The 20,427-nt window shown below is 45.9% G+C and overlaps 1 protein-coding gene across 2 annotated transcripts in view; it reads left to right on the top strand.

Annotated features, from left to right (window-relative positions):
- LOC108444279 (myotubularin-related protein 8-like) overlaps nt 1-20,427 on the top strand; it is a 36,927-nt gene that overhangs the window by 4,057 nt on the left and 12,443 nt on the right. For both annotated transcript variants that reach the window (XM_037533667.1, XM_017725362.2), the window contains exons 2-14: nt 3,098-3,220; nt 4,050-4,212; nt 4,842-4,999; nt 6,852-6,980; nt 8,385-8,519; nt 11,050-11,182; nt 11,540-11,649; nt 11,903-12,028; nt 12,691-12,740; nt 14,025-14,225; nt 15,485-15,613; nt 17,147-17,273; nt 18,755-18,970. In XM_037533667.1, coding sequence (XP_037389564.1) covers nt 3,098-3,220; nt 4,050-4,212; nt 4,842-4,999; nt 6,852-6,980; nt 8,385-8,519; nt 11,050-11,182; nt 11,540-11,649; nt 11,903-12,028; nt 12,691-12,740; nt 14,025-14,225; nt 15,485-15,613; nt 17,147-17,273; nt 18,755-18,970 — 1,800 coding nt within the window. The remainder of the gene's footprint in view (nt 1-3,097; nt 3,221-4,049; nt 4,213-4,841; nt 5,000-6,851; nt 6,981-8,384; nt 8,520-11,049; nt 11,183-11,539; nt 11,650-11,902; nt 12,029-12,690; nt 12,741-14,024; nt 14,226-15,484; nt 15,614-17,146; nt 17,274-18,754; nt 18,971-20,427) is intronic.

Here is a 20,427-nt window from a genome sequence, read left to right as displayed (position 1 = left end):
CTCTTTTCTGCTCTCACTGTTCTCCTTCAGACTCGCTCACATGCAGATGAAGCCGCTGCCGCTCGGTAAAGTCAGGGTTCTCGCATGCCTGATATCTAGAACGATTTCAAGGGGCTAAAAGACCTTTGAACCGTAAGATCAACCCTTTAATTTTATGTTCGGTTTTATTTTTATGCCCCAGCAGGTCTAATTAACGTGATTGATGTGATTGTTTAGGCCGATGTTTGAGGTTCTCCTTTGGTTCCTCAGGTTGACACAGAAGGTTCTGTGAAAAAGTATTGGACCCCTCCCCCGTTTCTTCTGTTTTTGCCTATTTGTCACACCTGAACGTTCCAGATCATCAGACTCCTTTTTAAATGTTAGGTAAAAGATGTTCAGCCCTACCTGGGCCTATGTGAAAAAGAACCCCCCCCCCCCCCCAACCCCTCCCGCCCCACCTAGTAGCTGCTGAATTTCAATGTCCACACCACTTGAACAGAACCCGTCTGGCAGTGTGAAGCGGTCTAGAAGATCTCAAAGAAAGCAGGACGTGTTCTGAAGAGATTCGAACATGGATGCGAAGCAGTCATTAAGATCTACCACCGGTGGTCCCAAACTCACTTGGTCGTGTTCTTCATAACGTTCATACTCCATAAGCTCCATTCAGAAGCTGGGCGTCGTGTGAGGCTGTAGCTCTTCTCTCCAGTCTAATAGACGGTGACGTCATTTTAAACCCTTATAATAAAAGAAGCTGAACTTTGTTTTTCTACTGAAAGTCGACCCGTTTTTCCCCAAATCTGGGCTCTAAACTATAAACAGACGGCGTCTCTTCAGTGATCTGCTCTGGAAACGTTACTTCAGCTGTAAATTGTGAGAAGATCACCATTGCTGGGACAAAACCTCATATCTCCATTTTTTTTTAAGTTTTTCAGTATTTGACATAATTTGAAAGTGCCTGTTCTCCTTTACGTGGTGTGTGAATTTCCTGAAGGGTGGACCGAAAGAAACGGCCCAGAATGACTTGGGAAAAAATTCTGGTTCCCTTGACTTCCATTAAAAGTAACGTATGTTTTTTCCTTCTCCTGTAAAGTGACCAATCTGGAGATACGAGGTTTTGATCCGACAACAGTGAGATAGTAATACGAGTAGATCGTAAAACGCATGTTCTGGTCATTTGAGGGAACTTTTACAAAAAAATAAGTAAATAACTAAACGAAAAATGTAGATTTGGTAGTATAAGAGGTTCCGTACGCTGGAGTGTCACAGCGACGGTCTGTGGGCCGGTTTCACACCCGTGGAACCGCGGCGCCGTTTCAGCCAGTGAACACATTAATGAGTGAACCGTCAGAGCAGCTCCTCGGCAGGTTTCAGTCCTGAAGTTCATGGAACACGTGAGCAGCACTGTGACGGTGTGACTTCAGAGGGGTGAGCGGGGTGTAAAGCGAGGATGTGCGGTGTTGCTGGTCAGCAGCGCTGCAGGAAGTGTGTTTTGAAGCGTGTGGATCCTCCACGGCGACTTCCTGTCTGCCAGAGATAAATTTCAGACGCCAGCACCGAATATCCTGAACTGCTGTTGTTTACCTGCTCCTGCTGATGTCTGTGCAAACTGAAGCGCCAGTCGTCTTTAGGGACGATGTTCCCTTCCTCAGCTATCAGCCAGCACCCAGCGGGCATAGAGAACCGCTTAATGTAGCCGTTACCATGACAACCAGCATCACGTGAACTCCAGTCAGAGTGAGATGAGCAGCAGTGAGCAGTGATTGTGTTTTTAGCTGCTTTAAAATGACGTCAGACTCAGGAAAACGTCCTTCACGTGTCCTTATTGAAGAAGGCCGAGAGGAAGACGTCGTGCTCTGAGACGCATAAGCTGGACGTCCGTCCCACCGCCGTCTTTTAAAGATCAGAGCATGAACTTCGTCTCCTCTGCAGACCAGTTTCTGCTCCGCCATGCTGAACGATATAAACTCTCACTGTGACTCTCACTGTGCATCTGCTGTACCATTTAAGGTGGAAGGGGAAAATCAGAACAAGAAGCTGGCGGATATCTGACTCCAACTTCATGTCATTGAAGAATTAGGGGAGTGATAATAAATAATTGCCTCCCTCTTTGAAGGCGTATGATCCCTAAATGTAACTAAAGCCCAGCAGTGAGGAGCTGAACTTTCCCCTCCTCTGCTGTCCCTGCACACGGGCAGGACCGCTCTGGAGCACTTCAGTCGTCAGAACTGCTGGGCTATTTAAGGTGGAACGGGTGATTATTAGAGTTTTTAGCAGAAGAGTGTCTCACGTTTGTGGGTTTCTTTGGTGGCTCGTCTCACCGGTTTGTCTTTTGTTTCTCATAACTCTCCGTTTGGAGGGTCGTGAAGCCCCAGCGCTTCACCCCACCCCCTCTATCTCAACAAGAACCAGGACACCCCACACCTAGACCTGAACACAGGAAACGGAGGGCAAGTGGCCGAGTGGTGGGGGTGAGGGGTCTAACCTGGGGCCTGTAAATCCTAATATTTATACAGTGTTTATACAAATGTTTAAAAAAGCACATTAAGTTTAAATGAATGCTTTATAAACACCAGTCAGCCATAAAATCACTGTCCACTTCATCAGCTCCACTTACTGTATAGCTGCACTCTGTAGTTCTACAGTTACAGACTGTAGTCCATCTGTTTCTCTGATACTCTGTTACCCTGTTCTTCAGTGGTCAGGACCCCCATGGACCCTCACAGAGCAGGTACTGTTTGGGTGGTGGGTCATTCTCAGCACTGCAGTAACACTGATGTGGTGGTGGTGTGTTAGTGTGTGTTGCGCTGGTGCGAGTGGATCAGACAAAGCAGTGCTGCTGGAGGTTTTAAACACTGTGTCCACTCACTGTCCACTCTATTAGACACTCCTACCTTGTCGGTCCACCTTGTAGATGTAAAGTCAGAGACGACAGCTCATCTGCTGCTGCACAGTTTGAGGTGGTCGTCCTCTAGTCTTTCATCAGTGGTCGCAGGACGCTGTTGGTCCAGCAGCGACACTGGGGGCAAGAAGGGGGAGATCACCCAAATATAACTTTTTGCCAAACTGCTGCTTCAGAGTTTCTCCACTAATGGGTTCGTTTGGTTCTTGTTGTCTGCAGGTAGAATATGTGAAGCTGTTGGACAGATACGTCGCCAAGAAGGCGGCGACGGGCACGTTATACCTGACCGCCACTCACCTCATTTACGTCGAACAAGAAACTGACACCCGCAAAGAAACATGGGTAATGTAGTATATTTGGTTTTTGTTCATTTGCTTTAAAACGCTGCTTTCTTTTTTTTTGTCGTCTGTCTGTGTATATGTGCCTTCACTGTTATTTTAAACTTTCTTTTAATTTGTTATTATTATTATTTTCTTTGTCATGTCAATCCCTGTTTTTGTCAATGCTCGGCTACATTGAAAATGAGGGTTGCCCTCAATGTACTTCCGAGTCAAAATAAAGGTTGATTGATTGATTGATTGATTGCATAAAAAGCCGTAATCAGTTTCCTCAGTAAAAATAAATCCACCCACTCAAACGTGGCGTTTTCATGCGTGTGTTCGTTTGCCCGGTTTAACGTGGTGGAAAAACCAGCATAACATCTAAAATGTGCTATGGCTTTTACACAGGCTGCATGTTCTGTTTTCCTCCTGTGGTCGGGTCAATAAGTCTTTGTGTTCAGGCAGACGTGTTTTCGCTGTATGTGTATTTATTTATAAATTAAGGGCTGTAAATTCATTTAAATTCATTTTTCCTCTTTAAATAGTTTTTTACTTTATATTCACACCGTGATCCCCTTTGAGCTGATTTTCTGTGTTTTGTAAGGTGCTATATGGGTCGTCCATTATTTTGCCCGTCAGGCTTGCCCGTTAAATTTGAAATTAGTCTGAAAAGTCAGGCGGCGCAGCCAGTCAGTCAGATGGAGCAACCAGACCAGCACAGTTTAATAATAGATAATAATAAATAATTAATAATAAATAGCAGGAAATTAAAACATTAAATAAGGGAAAACGAATATATGCTCATGAATAGATGAGTGAAAACTGCTTTAACAACTGCGTGTGTTTTGTAGGTTCTCCATCATCACATCTCCTCCGTGGAGAAGCTCCCTCTGACGGCGTCGGGCTGTTCGCTCCTCATTCACTGCAAGACCTTCCAGCTGCTCCACCTGCTGCTGCCCAGAGAGAGAGAAGCTCAGGAGGTGTTTCAGTCTCTGCTGCGTCTGTCGCAACCAGGTAGACCAGCAGTGTCCATCCACCGTCAGCAGGAGGCGCCACACCTGCCTCCCAGACGCACTGTGTTGACCGGTTTACGCTCTTAAAGACGGTTCCTCAAGGGTTCTTTAGTAAAGAAAGTGTTTCTGGGTTACAGCTGGTTGAATCCTGTAGGTTAGAACTCCTTTGTTCCCTCTGGTTCTTCTACAAGGTCGGGAGTATTTTGTTGGTTTTATATGTTGGAACGCTTTTTCTTTGGTTCTATAGGTTAGTTTTTTTTTTCTGTGGGTTAGAACTGTTTTTATCTGGTTCTTTAGCTTAGGACTTGTTGGTTCTGTAGGTTACAGATGCGTTTCTCTGGTTCTGTAGGTTACATTTTGCTGCTGTAGGTCATATCTGTTCTTCACCAGTTCTGTAGGTTACAACCGTTCTTCTCTGGTTCTATAGGTTAAACCTTGTTGATTCCCTAGGTTACAACTTGTTGGTTCTGTAGGTTAGAGCTGCTGTTCTCTGGCTCTGCAGGTCAGGACTTGTTGGTTCTGTAGGTCAGAACTGTTTTTTTTCTACTATAAAGTCGGGTGATGTTTGTACTGAAGATGATGTAGAACGTGCTCCGTCTCTGCGGTCCTGACGGTTCTGTTGTGTCTCAGTGAAGGTGGAGGAGCTCTACGCGTTTCTCTACAACCCCCAACAGAGCGAAGCCGAGCGGACGGCAGGATGGAGCCTCGTCGACATGGCGGCCGACTTTGGCAGGATGGGGTTGCCCAATGAACTCTGGGAAATCAGCCATATCAACAGCAGCTACGAGGTACGAGTGACGGGCCAGACGGCGCCGCGTCCGCGCGATGATGTCACACTGTTCTCGATATTGATAAGAACTGCAGGACACAGGGCACCAACGGTTAAAGGGCCCGTTTCCCACATGAAGGCCCAAACCCCATTTCACCCACCGTTTAACCCCATTTCACCCGCCGTTTAACCCCGCCCCTGCTGCCCAGCCCCCCCCCCACCGCCTAGCCCCGCCCCTGCCGCCCAGCGGTTTAAGATGCAAACATGATCCACATATCAGGAGATTCAGCAGACCCGCCCCTAACTAGAAAGACTGATGTCATCGAGCTGTGATGTCAGCATTAGTTCTGCTGTTTGGCCTTCATATTCCAACGAAGGGTTAAAACAGCGACATGATTCACAGTCAGGTCATCATCAGACTCTGACCCACCGTCCAGATCATCATCCACCTGTGACCGTCCATCAGCCGGAGATCAGCTCCAGCACCACCCAAACCCACTGGCCACTGTTAAACTACAGCTCTGCTCCCGGCCTTCATATCATAACCAAAGGGCTCTCAGTTCACATTGATTTTGAATATTAAAAATATCTGATATTAAATATGCAAATTCATTTATAGTTTTCAAGATCTCTGTAATTTAAACAACATGTAGCAGGCGCCGGTACGTTTTATCAGAAATAACCCAAATTCATAGAGATATCACATTTCTGTCATTTACATTTGCATATTGCACATATTGAGTCTGACGGACGGACGGCTCATCATAATTTACTTCATCATGATGAAATATTATCGCGATATCGTCGACCTGCGCAGCCGCTTCCTGACTGACTCGGCTGTTTCAGATCAGATGTTTACTTCCTGTAAACACACTCGGGGTGTGTGTGTGTGTGTGTGTGTGTGTGTGTGTGTTTCCGTTTCCATTGACTTGCATTTTAGGTAAAGTATTTACATTAAAAGTAAAGTACGAGGTTTTGTTCAGCTGTGTGTGTGTGTGTGTGTAAAATTGTGTGTATAAAATGTTTCTCTCTGTGTCTCTCTCTTTCTGTCTGTGTCTCTCTCTCTGTCGCTCTCTTTCTGTCTCTGTCTCTCTGTCTCTGTGTGTGTCTCTCTGTCTCTGTGTCTCTCTCTGTCTCTGTGTCTCTCTCTGTCTCTGTGTCTCTCTGTCTCTGTGTGTGTCTCTCTCTCTGTCTCTGTGTCTCTCTCTCTCTGTCTCTGTGTGTGTCTCTCTCTCTCTCTCTCTGTCTGTCTCTCTGTCTCTGTGTGTGTCTCTCTCTCTGTCTCTGTGTCTCTCTCTCTCTGTCTCTGTGTCTCTCTCTCTCTGTCTCTGTGTCTCTCTCTCTCTGTCTCTGTGTGTGTCTGTCTCTCTGTCTCTGTGTGTGTCTCTCTCTCTGTCTCTGTGTCTCTCTCTCTCTGTCTCTGTGTCTCTCTCTCTCTGTCTCTGTGTCTCTCTCTCTCTGTCTCTGTGTGTGTCTCTCTCTCTGTCTCTGTGTGTGTCTCTCTCTCTGTCTCTGTGTCTCTCTCTCTCTCTGTCTCTGTGTGTGTCTCTCTCTCTCTCTCTGTCTCTGTGTGTGTCTCTCTCTCTCTCTCTGTCTCTGTGTGTGTCTCTCTCTCTCTCTCTGTCTCTGTGTGTGTCTCTCTCTCTGTCTCTGTGTGTGTCTCTCTCTCTGTCTCTGTGTGTGTCTCTCTCTCGGTCTCTGTGTGTGTCTCTCTCTCGGTCTCTGTGTGTGTCTCTCTCTCGGTCTCTGTGTGTGTCTCTCTCTGTCTGTGTCTCTCTCTCTCTCTCTCTCTCTCTCTCTCTTTCTTTCTCTCTCTCTCTCTCTCTCTCTCTCTCTCTCTCTCTCTCTCTCTCTCTCTCTCTCTCTCTCAGCTGTGTAGTACGTACCCAACGGTGCTCGGCCTCCCTAAATCTGCCAGTGTTGCTACGGTAACGGGCAGCGCCAAGTTTAGGAGCCGTGGTCGGCTGCCTTCGCTTTCCTACTACCACAAAGACACTCAGGTACCTGCACGCCATCAGTTCATCAGCACACACACTCGTCTGCCTCTGTCTGTTTTTATTACTTCTAGACGTAATTGTTCAAACAGTGGCAAGAAAAACGTCGTGGTGAAGAACAAACGGCCGTTTGAACTAATTACCCAGTGGGTGGTGTTTTGTTCTTGGGCTGGAAACGTAAACGAACATTAAAGAAAAACCAATCGATCGAGTCCGACCTCAACCAGATAGAGGTGCTGTGAGAAGACGGCTGAGCTGAAGCACGTCTGGAAGGAAGATCCGTCCAGCGTTCCTCTTAAACGGCGCTTCATTGAGGTCACTGCTGCCCAAAGAGGGTGACCAGTTATTAAATCCAAGGGTTCACTTACTTTTTCCACCAGCACTGCGACTGTTTTCGCTTTAGCTCATTTTGTTTTACGACCAGTTACCGCAATAAGAGGTAATATCAGAGGGTTCACACACTTTCCTTGCCACTTTGCTCAGCATTACAACAATTCTGTGAACATAATTCAATAAAATGTTAAATGATAAACAATAAGTTTCTGTTTACACTTGAAAGGAATTTGTTCCACACATTCATTTTATTATAGCTTGATTTTCGGTGCTGTACAGTCAGTGAAGAACCTTCTACGACTCAACTGTTCATCGTTCTGGGCACGTTTATCATTTCGTCATTTTTATTTGCCTTTTTAATCAGAGCTTAATCATCAACTTTTGAACGCTGTGCACACGACGGGACGCCTTCCTGGGGAATTTCTGTCCGTTTTTTTTCTTTCTCTCCATTTTTAAACATCAACTATTTCAATGAAATCGCACAATAAATAATAATGTAGTGAGTATCTGTCATTTTAATGGATATTGCTTCAGATGTGTGTTCGTGAGCTCCTTCTGGTGTGGGTACACGATGACTCGCGTGCTAATAGCGCTCCCTCCTGGAGAAACGTCAGACTGCAGCACTCTGTGAGTGACGTCCAGAGCCACGTCCACTTTGTTTATGTGTGAATTATTTTCTGTGGCTCTGGACTTCAGATGCCGTGTAGTATCATACTCTAAAGTTTTTCTAATGGGAAATGTGCAGCAGAGAGTGGGGGGTTTACTACACCGCAGCCTAATGGTAACCGTTTAAAAGCCTTTTAAAGGTAAATTAGTCCCGTCGGTTTTCTTAATCGCTTTCTAAGCTTTGTCATCTGGTTGCTTGTCAATCATCGACGACGTCTGGTTACGTTGCATCATCACCCAGACGCGGTTACGTATGAATAAAGTTATTATTAGTATGTGCCAATACTGAGTCTACTGTAGTTAAAATACAGACACACTGGAAGCTTCTTCCTGATTGGAGATGAGCTGCTCTACTCGTTTACTGACATTTACCTGTTTGTTTGTTTGTTTGTCTGTTTATCGTGTTGCTAGGCGGCGATCTGTCGCTGCAGCCAGCCGCTCTCAGGTCTGAGTTCGCGGTGTATCGAGGATGAGCAGATGCTGCAGGCCATCAGCCAGGCCAACCCCAACTGCCCCTTCATTTATGTAGTGGACACACGGCCGAAGGTACAACATTTAACCTAAAATTTAAATTTAAATCGATAGTTTGGCAAAAAAACCCATTTCACCCCTCGCCCCTACCACTTTGACCATAGCCCTCCGTTTTGCATGTTCACGTCTAGGGGTGGGGCGTCCCAATTCTTTGTTGAGATGGAGGGGTGGGGTGAAGTGTCGAGGCTACACGACCCTCCAAACTGAGCGATATGAGGAAAAAAAAGAAAAACCGGCAAGTTGGTTGAACAAGCGACCAAAGAAACGCATGAGCGTGAGGATCCGATGATCATCGTATTTTCTTAGATTAATGTCGTTTCAGTGGATTTTGGTCGTTTTCTTCATGACAAGCACCAAAAATCGTTAGTAGTGCTGATGTCTCGGTAGCTAAGCTAGCTAACTTTCCCGGTCCACCTTAAATAGAAAAAAAAATGTGAACGAGAACCTGGAGAATCTCCGACTCGAGCTTCACATCACTGAAGAATTAGGGGGGGTGATAATAAATAACTGCCCCCCTCTTTGAAGGCGTATGATCCCTAAATGTAACTAAAGCGCAGCAGTGAGGAGCTGAACTTTCCCCTCCTCTGCTGTCCCTGCAGACGGGCCGGGTCGCCTACAGAGCGGCGCTGGTAGCTGTTAATGAAGTGATGCTCTTTTATTAGAGGGACTCATTTCAGAGGGAAGATCTCAACCACTGCCCCTCATAACTCAGTTCTAAGGGGTGTGGGTGACACACTCGAAAACAAGGGGTAGGGGTAAGAAGAAGAAATGGGACCGGGCCTTAGTTTTCCCAGCTTGCCCCAGTATGACACTGTGTGACACTCTGTTATGTATAATAACAGTATAAGCCTGAATTTTGTCTGTACTGTAGTTCAGGGTTTCTCAACCTGTGGGCTGCGGACCACTGGTGTGCTGTGAAGCACCCTTGGTGGTCCGAGAGCCTGTTCTCAGGGGGAGACAGTCGTTTGTAGTGGGCCGGTCGCAGGCTAATTAAACGCAGTCACGGGCGCGCGGTGCAGACAGCGAGCCGGAGACGGGGAGCCTCCTCGGGGTGTTTCTCCAGCCTTGTTCGGTGCAGACCTACCAAACCTGCAGGTCTAGGATCTTCTTCAAACCAAACCCTGTTCAGTTCACTGCTGATGGGACGCGCTTGGGACGAAATGATGGAAATTCATCAGCAGTGCCGGCGTCCTCATCTTCCACCAGCGTGTCAGCGCTTTACCGTCAGTATAATCTGCCTGTTTTAACGTATGGCTCTTTACACATTAGCGCTCTGATGTCGTTCCTGCAGCTCCAGCTGGTAGAAACGACAGACGAGCCTTAAAGTAACAGCGAAGATCTGCGTCTGATTTCTGGTCGAACATTAGGGACTCGAGTGGTTCAACTCAAATTGATAAACTGATTAAGAAGGAGAGATCACGTGAGATGTATTATTATTGCTGATGGTGGCGACGCTAATCCAGAAGCCCAGTGAGTGGATTGAGGTTTATTGAATTAGAAGCTGCTGTGTGAAGAGGCGCCTCGCCTGTCCACACATCGCGCTGGGGGGAGTGGGAGCACAGGAGGCCATCACTGGCTACATTTTCACTGCTGGAGCAGCACAGCTTGCCATTATTGCCAACACCTCCAGTCTCATCCGCACTAAATGCTCCCACACATGACTCCTCTCAGGTGAGTCCTTTTATCTGCCAAGGCCCGCCCCTCAGCAGAAAGCAGCCACCTTGATTGGTGGAGGGAAGAGCGCAGTCAAGCATTCGACGTCCACATTGGTCCATTGCACACACCTGTACAGCGATCTGGTTGGGTAAAGGAGCGAGAGCGAGACGGAGAGAGCGAGACGGAGAGAGAGAAAGAGACAGACAGTGCGTGAGAGAGAGACGGGGAGAGAGAGAGAGAGATAGAGAGAGAGAGACAGAGGGAGAGATGGAGAGAGACAGAGGGAGAGATGGAGAGAGACGGAGAGAGAGAGAGAGAGACAGAGAGAGAGAGAGACGGAGAGAGAGAGAGACCGAGACAGACAGTGAGTGAGAGACAGACAGACAGTGAGAGAGAGAGAGAGACGGAGAGAGAGAGAGAGAGACGGAGAGAGAGAGAGAGAGACGGAGAGAGAGACGGAGAGAGAGAGAGAGAGAACGGAGCAGCCTCCTCTTCCCTTTTAATGCCTCTCAGCTCTCGAGGCAGCCAACTTTTTTTTTTTTCTTCCAGCTGTTTGTTCAGATTTTTCCGTTTCACCTTAAATGTTGCTGCGGTTACGTTCTGCCGCTTCTGATGAAACATGGCTCATATGTTTTATGTCCCTGATCAGCTCTCAGGATCGGAAGTTAGAGAAATATCATCGGATGGCATCTGAAAATTGGCCAATACGGTACACAGCCGAACGATCCCTCCATCTCTGGTTCAGACGATATGAGCCGTCTTGGGGTTTGACGCTGAATCACAGGCCTAATTAATCTCTCTTCAACATTTAAAGACGCTTTTCTCTTTAATGCTAAAATTGTCTTCGGACCAGAATGGTTTCAGTTTGTGTGCGTTTTGTGCGTTTCAGCTGAACGCCATGGCTAACCGTGCAGCGGGGAAAGGCTACGAGAATGAAGACAACTACGCCAACATCAGGTTCCACTTCCAGGGCATCGAGAACATCCATGTTATGAGGAGCAGCCTGCAGAAACTGCTGGAGCGTGAGTGCCGCACATGCACAGACGTCTTTGGGCTTTAATTTGTTTGTTGTTGTTGTTGTTCTTTACACCGCGAGTACGTAATCTTATTATCGATTTTCTGAGTATAAATAATTAAAATAATTGTAAATAAATCAAATAAATGTACAATTACTATTTTTTAAAAATATTTTTAATAACCAAATTCCCCTCATATGTGTACACGGAGCATTTCAACAGCCTTTTCACGCTGAATCCGGTTTTCTAGCCGGAACGGTTTTTCTTTGTGTGTGATCCAGTGTGTCCTTTGTGCTGCTGTGCTGTGTGTGTGTATGAGAGCTGGCTTGTTGATTGATTGACTGATTGGCTGTGTGTAATTAGTGTGTGCTCAGAAGACTCCCTCTATGAGCGATTATCTGACCGGACTGGAAAGCTCTGGCTGGCTGAGACACATTAAAGCCGTGATGGACGCTGGCGTCTTTCTGGCCAAGGTACTTCAACATGATATGCAAATATATGCAAAATACTATATAATAAGCTCCTTTCTACACAGATATAGACGAGTAACGGGAGCTCTGTGCCAAAGTCACTGTGTAGTTGCTGTCAGCAAAATCTGTTATTTACATAAAGATTTCAGGAAAAGAAAAAAGCCGTATTAACTTTTTTTTTTAATTTAATTAGATTTTATGTATTCATGTAATTTATTTGTGTGTGTGTGTGTGTGTGTGTGTGTGTGTGTTTCAGGCCGTGGGTGATGAAGGAGCGAGTGTGTTGGTTCACTGTTCTGACGGTTGGGATCGAACTGCTCAGGTTTGCTCTCTCGCCTGCATCCTGCTGGATCCTTATTACAGAACCATCAAAGGACTCATGGTGAATATACGCCTCACAACATCTTTGCAATAATAGTGTCTCAGGGGGCAGTCGTGGGCTTGAGGTCAGGGAACCGGCCCTGTGACCAGAAGGTCGTCGGTTCGATCCTCATGACTGAGGTGTCCTTGAGCAAGACACCTAACCCCCAACTGCTCCCCAGGCTGCCCACCGCTCTGGACAAGTGTGCTCACTGCCCCCTAGTGTGTGTGTTCACTAGTGTGTATGTGGTGTTTCATTTCATGCATGGGTTTAATGCGCAGGTGAAATAATCTGATAATAATCTTCAGCAATAACAAATCAAACAAACACAGCGACAGCGTTCAGAAGTCGTATTAGTAGAAAAGCCGTATATGAAACACGGTTATGACGGTTCATATCCTCTTGTGTTCTTTAAAAGTGTCACAAGGAAGCGCTTTAAAATCCGAAATAGGAAACAAACAAAATCCTTAAAAGTACCAGTCAGTAAAGCCGACAGAAAAATGTGAATGAAGTCAAATGTTTTTCACAAATGCGTAAAAACGTAAGATGAAAGTTAAAATAAACTATAATAAGCCAAGTTAAACCAAGAAAAATGTATTTCAGCCTAGATTTTCACTCTGCAGCTGTAACAGCAGTTGCCTTGTTTGTGTATTACAGTGATCATGTTTGTGTTTCTTTTCCAGGTTCTTATAGAGAAAGAGTGGATTTCCTTCGGGCACAAATTCAGTCACAGGTAAGAAACACAGCAGACTTGGTGTTGAACGAGGCTGATGAGGTCGATTCGAACAGGATCGCTGCTGCTGTCAGACTTGTTAAAAACGATGAATCTTGCAGATTCGTACTGATTTAAAATGACAGCTCAAACTCAAATTACAGCAGGTAAACTAATCCAGCTCCAATAGGGCTTCTAATTCGTCAAACTCTGAACTTCTTCAGTAACAGCAGTCCTGCTTGAATCTGCCTCTCGGTAATGCAGATCCTTCAAATGGACAACACCACCCAGGGGTGCCGAATAAACACGATAAAATATGTCACAATATGCTTTTATGACTATTATGTATATTGTCAGTACTTAAACACTGACCAACTGCATATTTTATTGCATTTAAGTGAGAATAATTAGGTCTGTTGGATTGGATTTAGCGCAGTTTGTATAACATGGAATAAAATGGTGGTTGTTGTTTTTATTATTATTATTATTTATTTATTTATTTTTATTTTTATTTTTTTTAATCTGGCACTATATGTTCTGTTTTGTCAGTTTCAATTTAAAAACCCCAACAAAAACTAAACATTTGTGATCATATCATATATATTGCGAAAATGTCTTGAAGTATCACGAGGTAATATTTTGGCCATATCGCCCGCGTCTATCGGCGCCTCTTTATTTTGACGGGCAGAAGATGAGGCTAATCGCTGAAATGGTGCTCTTGGCACGGTGCCGTTATCCTCAAGTTTAAAACAGGAATGAAATCTGAAACATTTGTGACGCATAATTTATTTACACAAATACACTAAATGCCCATATAAATCATTTTAAACCATCTTCAAACTGTGTTACGCCAGAAATGACCATCATCATCGTCATTAACCGCTTTGTCCAGATAGGGTTGTGGTCCAAAAATGACATGGGATGTTTTTTCATTCTGCGAAACACGATAATTTCCACCAGATTCAGATGATCATAAAAATGCCTTGCACTGCAAAAAAAATGTCCCATCAGATTTACGCTCATTCATATAGAATTACGCTCATTCATATAGAATTACGCTCATTCGTATAGAATTACGCTCATTCGTATAGAATTACGCTCATTCATATAGAATTACTCATTCCTATAGAATTACGCTCATTCCTATAGAATTACGCTCATTCGTATAGCATTACGCTCATTCGTATAGCATTACGCTCATTCGTATAGAATTACGCTCATTCCTATAGAATTACTCGTGCAGTTTACTCTGAAGACCCTTTATTTTGTTGTTTAATCTTTCTCGGGTTTGTGTGTCCGTTTCAGGTGTGGTCATCTGGAAGGTGACCCCAAAGAGGTTTCCCCCGTGTTTACTCAGTTTGTGGAGGGCGTGTGGCAGCTGTCCGAGCAGTTCCCCTGCGCGTTCCAGTTTAACGAACGCTTCCTGCTGACCATCCACGATCACGTCTACGCGTGTCAGTACGGAAACTTCATCGGAAACTGCCAGAAAGAGAGACAGGAGATGAGGTGGGTTCAGAATCACACTCGACACTTTATGTTTGTGGTAGACTGAGTGAAGCTGAAAGGGGCAGATTGACGGTACGCTGACGACGTCACAGTCGCGCTGCTGCCATTCTGGTACCAACACCGGGTTCTCAGCAGCGGTTCTCCTGTCTGATATGAGATGAAGCCATAACTGCTCCAGCAAAGGCAGTAAAACACGCTTTAAACACTTACGTCTCATTTTAAAGCGCATTAACTGATATTTGAGTGTGTCGACTTGCTCTTATTTGATTGGCTGCTGTAGTGATTAACAAATGAGAGCTGAAATCTAAACGGCTGAGATTTCCCGCCGCGTTACTGGCGTCTCGTCCCAAACCGCACACTAGCTCACTAAATAGTGTGTAAAATAGTGCTCCTCCCATTAGAAGTGCACTCATTAGTGCAGGAGGTGAAGTACAGGAGTGTGTGGTTTGGGACGCGGCGTTAGATCAGCTGCTCTGCTGAGCTGCTCGTTAGCTGCTCATTAAAGTCCTCCGACTAGTGCAAAGACGATGCTGTGTACCGATACGATACCAGTGCTACTCTTTTCCTTAGAATCAAGTCATATTTATTTATAGAGCAGATGCTGACTGTACTGTTCTGCTGTACAATCCAATAAAATGGCTGATTTTTACAACATTTGTCCATCATATACGTAATATATGTTTCCAAAGCGGTTTGGCGTGAAACGCTCCGTTCTGGAGAAACGGACTGAGTCCGACCTGTTTACAGTGGAGGTGATAGGAACCAGACGTCCCTCTAAAAGCTCCTCACAGAAAGTTCCTACATGAACTGGTTCTGAATTCACTGCCTGATGACTGAGACGCTGTTTTATGAGAGTTTAGAGAACTTCAACTCCATTCATGGTGGAGGGAGACATGCAGGGCGCTGTGCGGCAAAATAGTCCCCAAAGAAAACTCATTATTCCAGATTTTCCACTGTTTTCCATCATCAACATTCCATATAAGCTCAGGAGACTCGTGTAGGTTCTCTGGTGGTTCTGGATAGTAAATAATGTCTATATCTGTGTTGTAGTCATGGCGACGCCTGGTTCCCATCACCACCACTGTAAAGACGTTTGAACTACTTCACAGCAAACCGCTCTGAATCCTCCTTTTTTACATCTCATACACTGAATAATGCAATTCCGAAGAGTTTAGCAGATGAGTCTTGGGAGACATCCGGGATGAAGCGGTCAAACTGTGGCCGTTTGCTGAGCTCTTGCTTTGTCACTGTCTCCTCAGGCTGAAGGAGAAGACGTTTTCTCTCTGGCCGTTTCTGCTGCAACATCAGGACGAGTTCCGCAACCCTCTGTACAGACGCTCCGCTCACAACAGCGTCCTCAGACCCAGCACGCTGCCGCTGCACTTCAAGTATGAGTGCACGTACATACACTGCTGTTCAGAAGTCCGGAATAAATTTAAGCCCAATCCCATTTCTCGTTTTTTTCATACCCCTTGTTTTCGAGCGTTGCCCCTTGTTACTGAGCTACAGGGCAGTGGTTGAGATCTTCCTCTGAAATGAGACCCTCTAATAAAAGAGCATCACTTCATTAACAGCTACTAGCGCCGCTCTGTAGGCGACCCTGCCCGTCTGCAGGGACAGCAGAGGAGGGGAAAGTTCAGCTCCTCACTGCTGGGCTTTAGTTACATTTAGGGCATCATACGCCTTCAAAGAGGGGGGCAGTTATTTATTATCACCCACCCCCCCTAATTCTTCAGTGATATGAAGCTGAAAGAGATTCTCCAGATTCTTGTTCGAATTCTCCCGTTCCACCTTAAATGGTGCGGCAGTTCCATTCTGGCGCTTCAGACATCAGAACTGGCGAACTATTTAAGGTGGAACGGGAAAGTTAGCTAAATAGACTAAAGAGACTTTAGGATGCTACTAGCGACTTTTTATGCTTGTAGACAAAAGCACCATAAAACACTGAAACGACATTAAACTAAACACCATGGTGGGGCCGAGCGTTAGGGGCAAGGGGCGGGGCCGAAGGGCGGGGCAGAGCGGTAGGGTTTGAACGGTGGGGCCGAGCGGTAGGGGTGAGGGGCGGGGCTGAGCGGTAGAGGCGAGCGGTAGGGTTTGAACAGTGGGGCCGAGGGGCGGGGCCGAGCGGTAGGGGCGGGGCCGAGCGGTAGGGGCGAGGGGTGGGGCCGAGCGGTAGGGGCGAGCGGTAGGGTTTGAACGGTGGGGCCGAGGGGCGGGGCCGAGCGGTAGGGGCGAGGGGCGGGGCCGAGCGGTAGGGGCAAGCGGTAGGGTTTGAACGGTGGGGCCGAGGGGCGGGGCCGAGCGGTAGGGTTTGAACGGTGGGGCCGAGGGGCGGGGCCGAGCGGTAGGGTTTGAACGGTGGGGCCGAGGGGCGGGGCCGAGCGGTAGGGTTTGAACGGTGGGGCCGAGGGGCGGGGCCGAGCGGTAGGGTTTGAACGGTGGGGCCGAGGGGCGGGGCCGAGCGGTAGGGTTTGAACGGTGGGGCCGAGGGGCGGGGCCGAGCGGTAGGGTTTGAACGGTGGGGCCAAGGGGCGGAGCCGAGCGGTAGGGTTTGAACGGTGGGGCCAAGGGGTGGGGCCGAGCGGTAGGGTTTGAACGGTGGGGCCGAGGGGGGAGGGGCGGGGCTGAGCGGTAGGGTTTGAACGGTAGGGGCAAGGGGCAAGGGGCGGGGCCGAGCGGTAGGGGCAAGGGGCGGGGCCGAGCGGTAGGGGCAAGGGGCGGGGCCGAGCGGTAGGGTTTGAACGGTAGGGGCAAGGGGCGGGGCCGAGCGGTAGGGTTTGAACGGTAGGGGCAAGGGGCGGGGCCGAGCGGTGGGGGCGAGGGGCGGGGCCGAGCGGAGGGGGCGAGGGGTTCTGCGCTGACCGTGCTTGTTTGTGCTCACCCCACCGTTGCCGGCCGGTTTGTTTGTGCTCGTGCAGGTTCTGGTGTGGGATGTATAACCGCTATGACAAAGGAATGCACCCCAAGCAGTCTGTCCTGGACACACTCCTCACTCTCACCCACCAACAGACGCAGGAGGAGAGGACGATGACTGAACTACAGAGAGTAAGTGGAATTCTGGGATATGTAGTTTTAATATATATAGAAATACGTCGTTGATACGGGGATATCATTACGGTACATTAAATATTAAAATGACTAAATAATTCAAATCTAATAGCCAAAGCTATACATGCAGTGGCCTCCATAAGTATTGGCACCCTTTTATCCTTTTGATCTGTTATTCTAAATATGTGCCGTGCTTGAAAGAAAAAAAAACTTAAATCTCTTCACGAATGAATATTTTCCTCAAATCTATGTGCCACAGTTGTCAGTAGTAGACGAATCTAATATCGATATTACAGGTCCAGCCCGGTGCTTCACTGTGGGGACGGGGGGTTTTTGTGCACAGCCGTCTGTGTCCACACCAAGATCCTCTCTGGCGTCTGTTGCCAAAAATCTCTATTTTGGTCTCAGAACACGGTTCCACTGAGAGCCTCAGTAACGTTGACCAAACTGTCGGCACTCGAGTTTGTTGGTTCTTGACAACAGAGGCTTTGTTCTAGCTATATATGTATATGTATATGTATGTATGTATATAAAATAAACATTTCTAGGGGTGCCAATAATTGTGGCACACAGATTTAAGAAAAATATTTATTATGAAAATGTTTTTTCATTCAATCATCATACCTGAAATAAATGTCAGAATTATGTTAATAATTTAAATTAGACGTTTAAAAAGGATCAGAAATTTAGATTTTACAGCTTATTTTGCTCATGATTACTAGGGGTGCCAACATTTGTGGAGAGCACTGTAAATAGTAATAACAAGAACAGCCACTAATAATAATTCGGGTATTATGATTGTTGTCGGTCAAGCTTTATTAAAACTACAGTCCACGGAGGGAGACCCTGATTTACAGTGTAGCCGAGCCAAAACGGGGACTGAAAACAATAATCAGTGTAGTAATAAATAAAAACGATTAATCAATAAGCCATTCAATTTACAGCAACAGAGTAACTTAATAAATAGATAAAAAAAATTAAAAAAGATAAATAGATAAATAAAAAAGGGTATAATTAATTAAATAATTAAAAGACGAAGTTAACACTGTTTTTAATCTGTGGCAGTGTTTATTTATTTATATATATATATAGAATGTGCCATAACTATTACACATTTTTTGTGTTTTCTGTTCCCCCCAGTGCGTTAAGTTCAGTAAATAAACTGCAGTTGTGTATTAAAAGTGTCTCTGTAGACGTCGTTTTCGCTTATTTACTCTAAGAAAGTCAACAGAACATGAGATTTGCCAAAACCTAAGCACCATGAAGATTTCAGTTCATGTTCGAGTATAAATAGTGTTATTATACAGTCTGTCATGAAGTATTATGATTATCAAATAGTTTAATAGTATTATTATTATTATTATTATTATTATTATTATTACTATTATTACTACTTTAACCTGTAACATCAATGGTGATGGTAAAAGCCATCATTTGTGGCTTTATTACATCATTTCCTCTTGAACTCCACCAATCAGCAGCTGGCTGTCGCTGATGGGGTCCTCCCACATCCAGACGGACCAATCAGCTCGCCTCCTGGTCACAGTGCTAGGCCCGAAGCCCCGCCCACCGCTTCCTTAGACCAGTCAAACGGAGGCTGTACCTCTTTGACCAACGGTGACGGAGCAGAGGTGGAACCGTCCAATCGGGAAGAAGCGCAACCGCAGGCTGCGAAGGACAAACCTGTTTCTATGGTAACCCAGAATTCCGAGGAGGAGGTGCAGGGATCCTCCTGAGTCTCCCTGGTAACAAAACGCAGCATTTGGACCAAAGGGAGGTAATTTCCTCATGTTCTGCCAGAACAAAGTTGAAAACAGCCCAACTCCACAACTCAAGCCAATATTGATGTTGAGAATGTTTTTCTGCCACAAACAAACAAACAAACAAACATCCCGAAACCGGGATCATATTAATCATTTCTGCTTTTCTTATGATGTAAATAACATTTTGAAATCAGGGAAACTGCAGGAGGGTCATGGGAACCCTGCTTGTTAGTGAGTCTGTCGATAGGAAGTGAAATTAAAAGACCTAGAACCTTTTTTTCCACTGACCGCAGAGCGATTAAACAAAACCGCATCACTAAAAGACTTTGGGTGCTGCCAGAGAACGTTCTCTGACTTCAGTGCTCCGCTGATCAAATCCATTTACTGCCTTATGCAGAGGTTTGGGCACCTCTGGTCAGTTTACCTGCTGATTTGGCAACTTACTTTCATTTAGACTTTCCAGCTTCACATTCCACCAATATTTCCAAATTCTTTGTATAATCCAGTGTGAGGTGTAAACAGAGCCATTCAGAGGGTTTGGTGTGAAGGGGTTCAGACGTCTTTACAGCGGTGGTGATGGGAACCAGGCGTCGCCATGACTACAACACAGATATAGACATTATATTTACCATCAAAACCCCCAGAGAAACCTACATGAGCCTTCTGAGCTTATAGGGAATGTTGATGATGGAAAACAGCGGAAAATCTGGAATGATCAGTTTTCTTTGGGGACTATTTTTCCGCATGGCGCCCTGCATGTGACGTATCCCTCCGCCATGGATGGAGTTTATGGCCCAAACCCTAAAGGTCAGTAGAGCATGATGTGCAAGGCCTGGATCACATTGCTACACACTTACTGATGGTTCTTCAAGGGTTCTTTAGTAAAGAAAATTGTTCTGTATAGAACCATGAACACTTAAATAATCGTTTGCATGATTACAGAGATCTTTGCGCTCTGAAATGGTTCTTCAGATTGTTGGAGAATTGCTCTGTGTGGTTCCATATAGCACCAAAAAGGGTTCTTCTATGGTTACAAGGGAGAGATTATAATCGTAGACACACCCTTGGTGCTATACAGAACCCTTTTCAAAGTTCTATAGAGAACCGTACGTAGCACATCGCTGTTGTCTGAACAGTTTTTTGCACAGTTTGAAAACGCCTGTCGTTTTTTACATTGTGTGTAAATTTCCTGATGAATGGACTAAAAGAAACGGCCTAAAATGACTTGGAAAAAATTCCGGTTGCATTGACTTCCATTAAAAGTAAAGCAGGTTTTTTCCTTCTCCTGTAAAGTGACCGTTTCAGAGATACGAGGTTTTGTTCCGACAACAGCGACATACTGAGTATCTACAAAGCATCTACAGTGGACCATCCAAACCGAGTGTTAC

The sequence above is a fragment of the Pygocentrus nattereri genome, chromosome 23 (assembly GCF_015220715.1).
Source record: "Pygocentrus nattereri isolate fPygNat1 chromosome 23, fPygNat1.pri, whole genome shotgun sequence".
Taxonomy (NCBI): Eukaryota; Metazoa; Chordata; class Actinopteri; order Characiformes; family Serrasalmidae; genus Pygocentrus; species Pygocentrus nattereri.
This window is presented reverse-complemented; position numbering and strand designations above follow the sequence as displayed.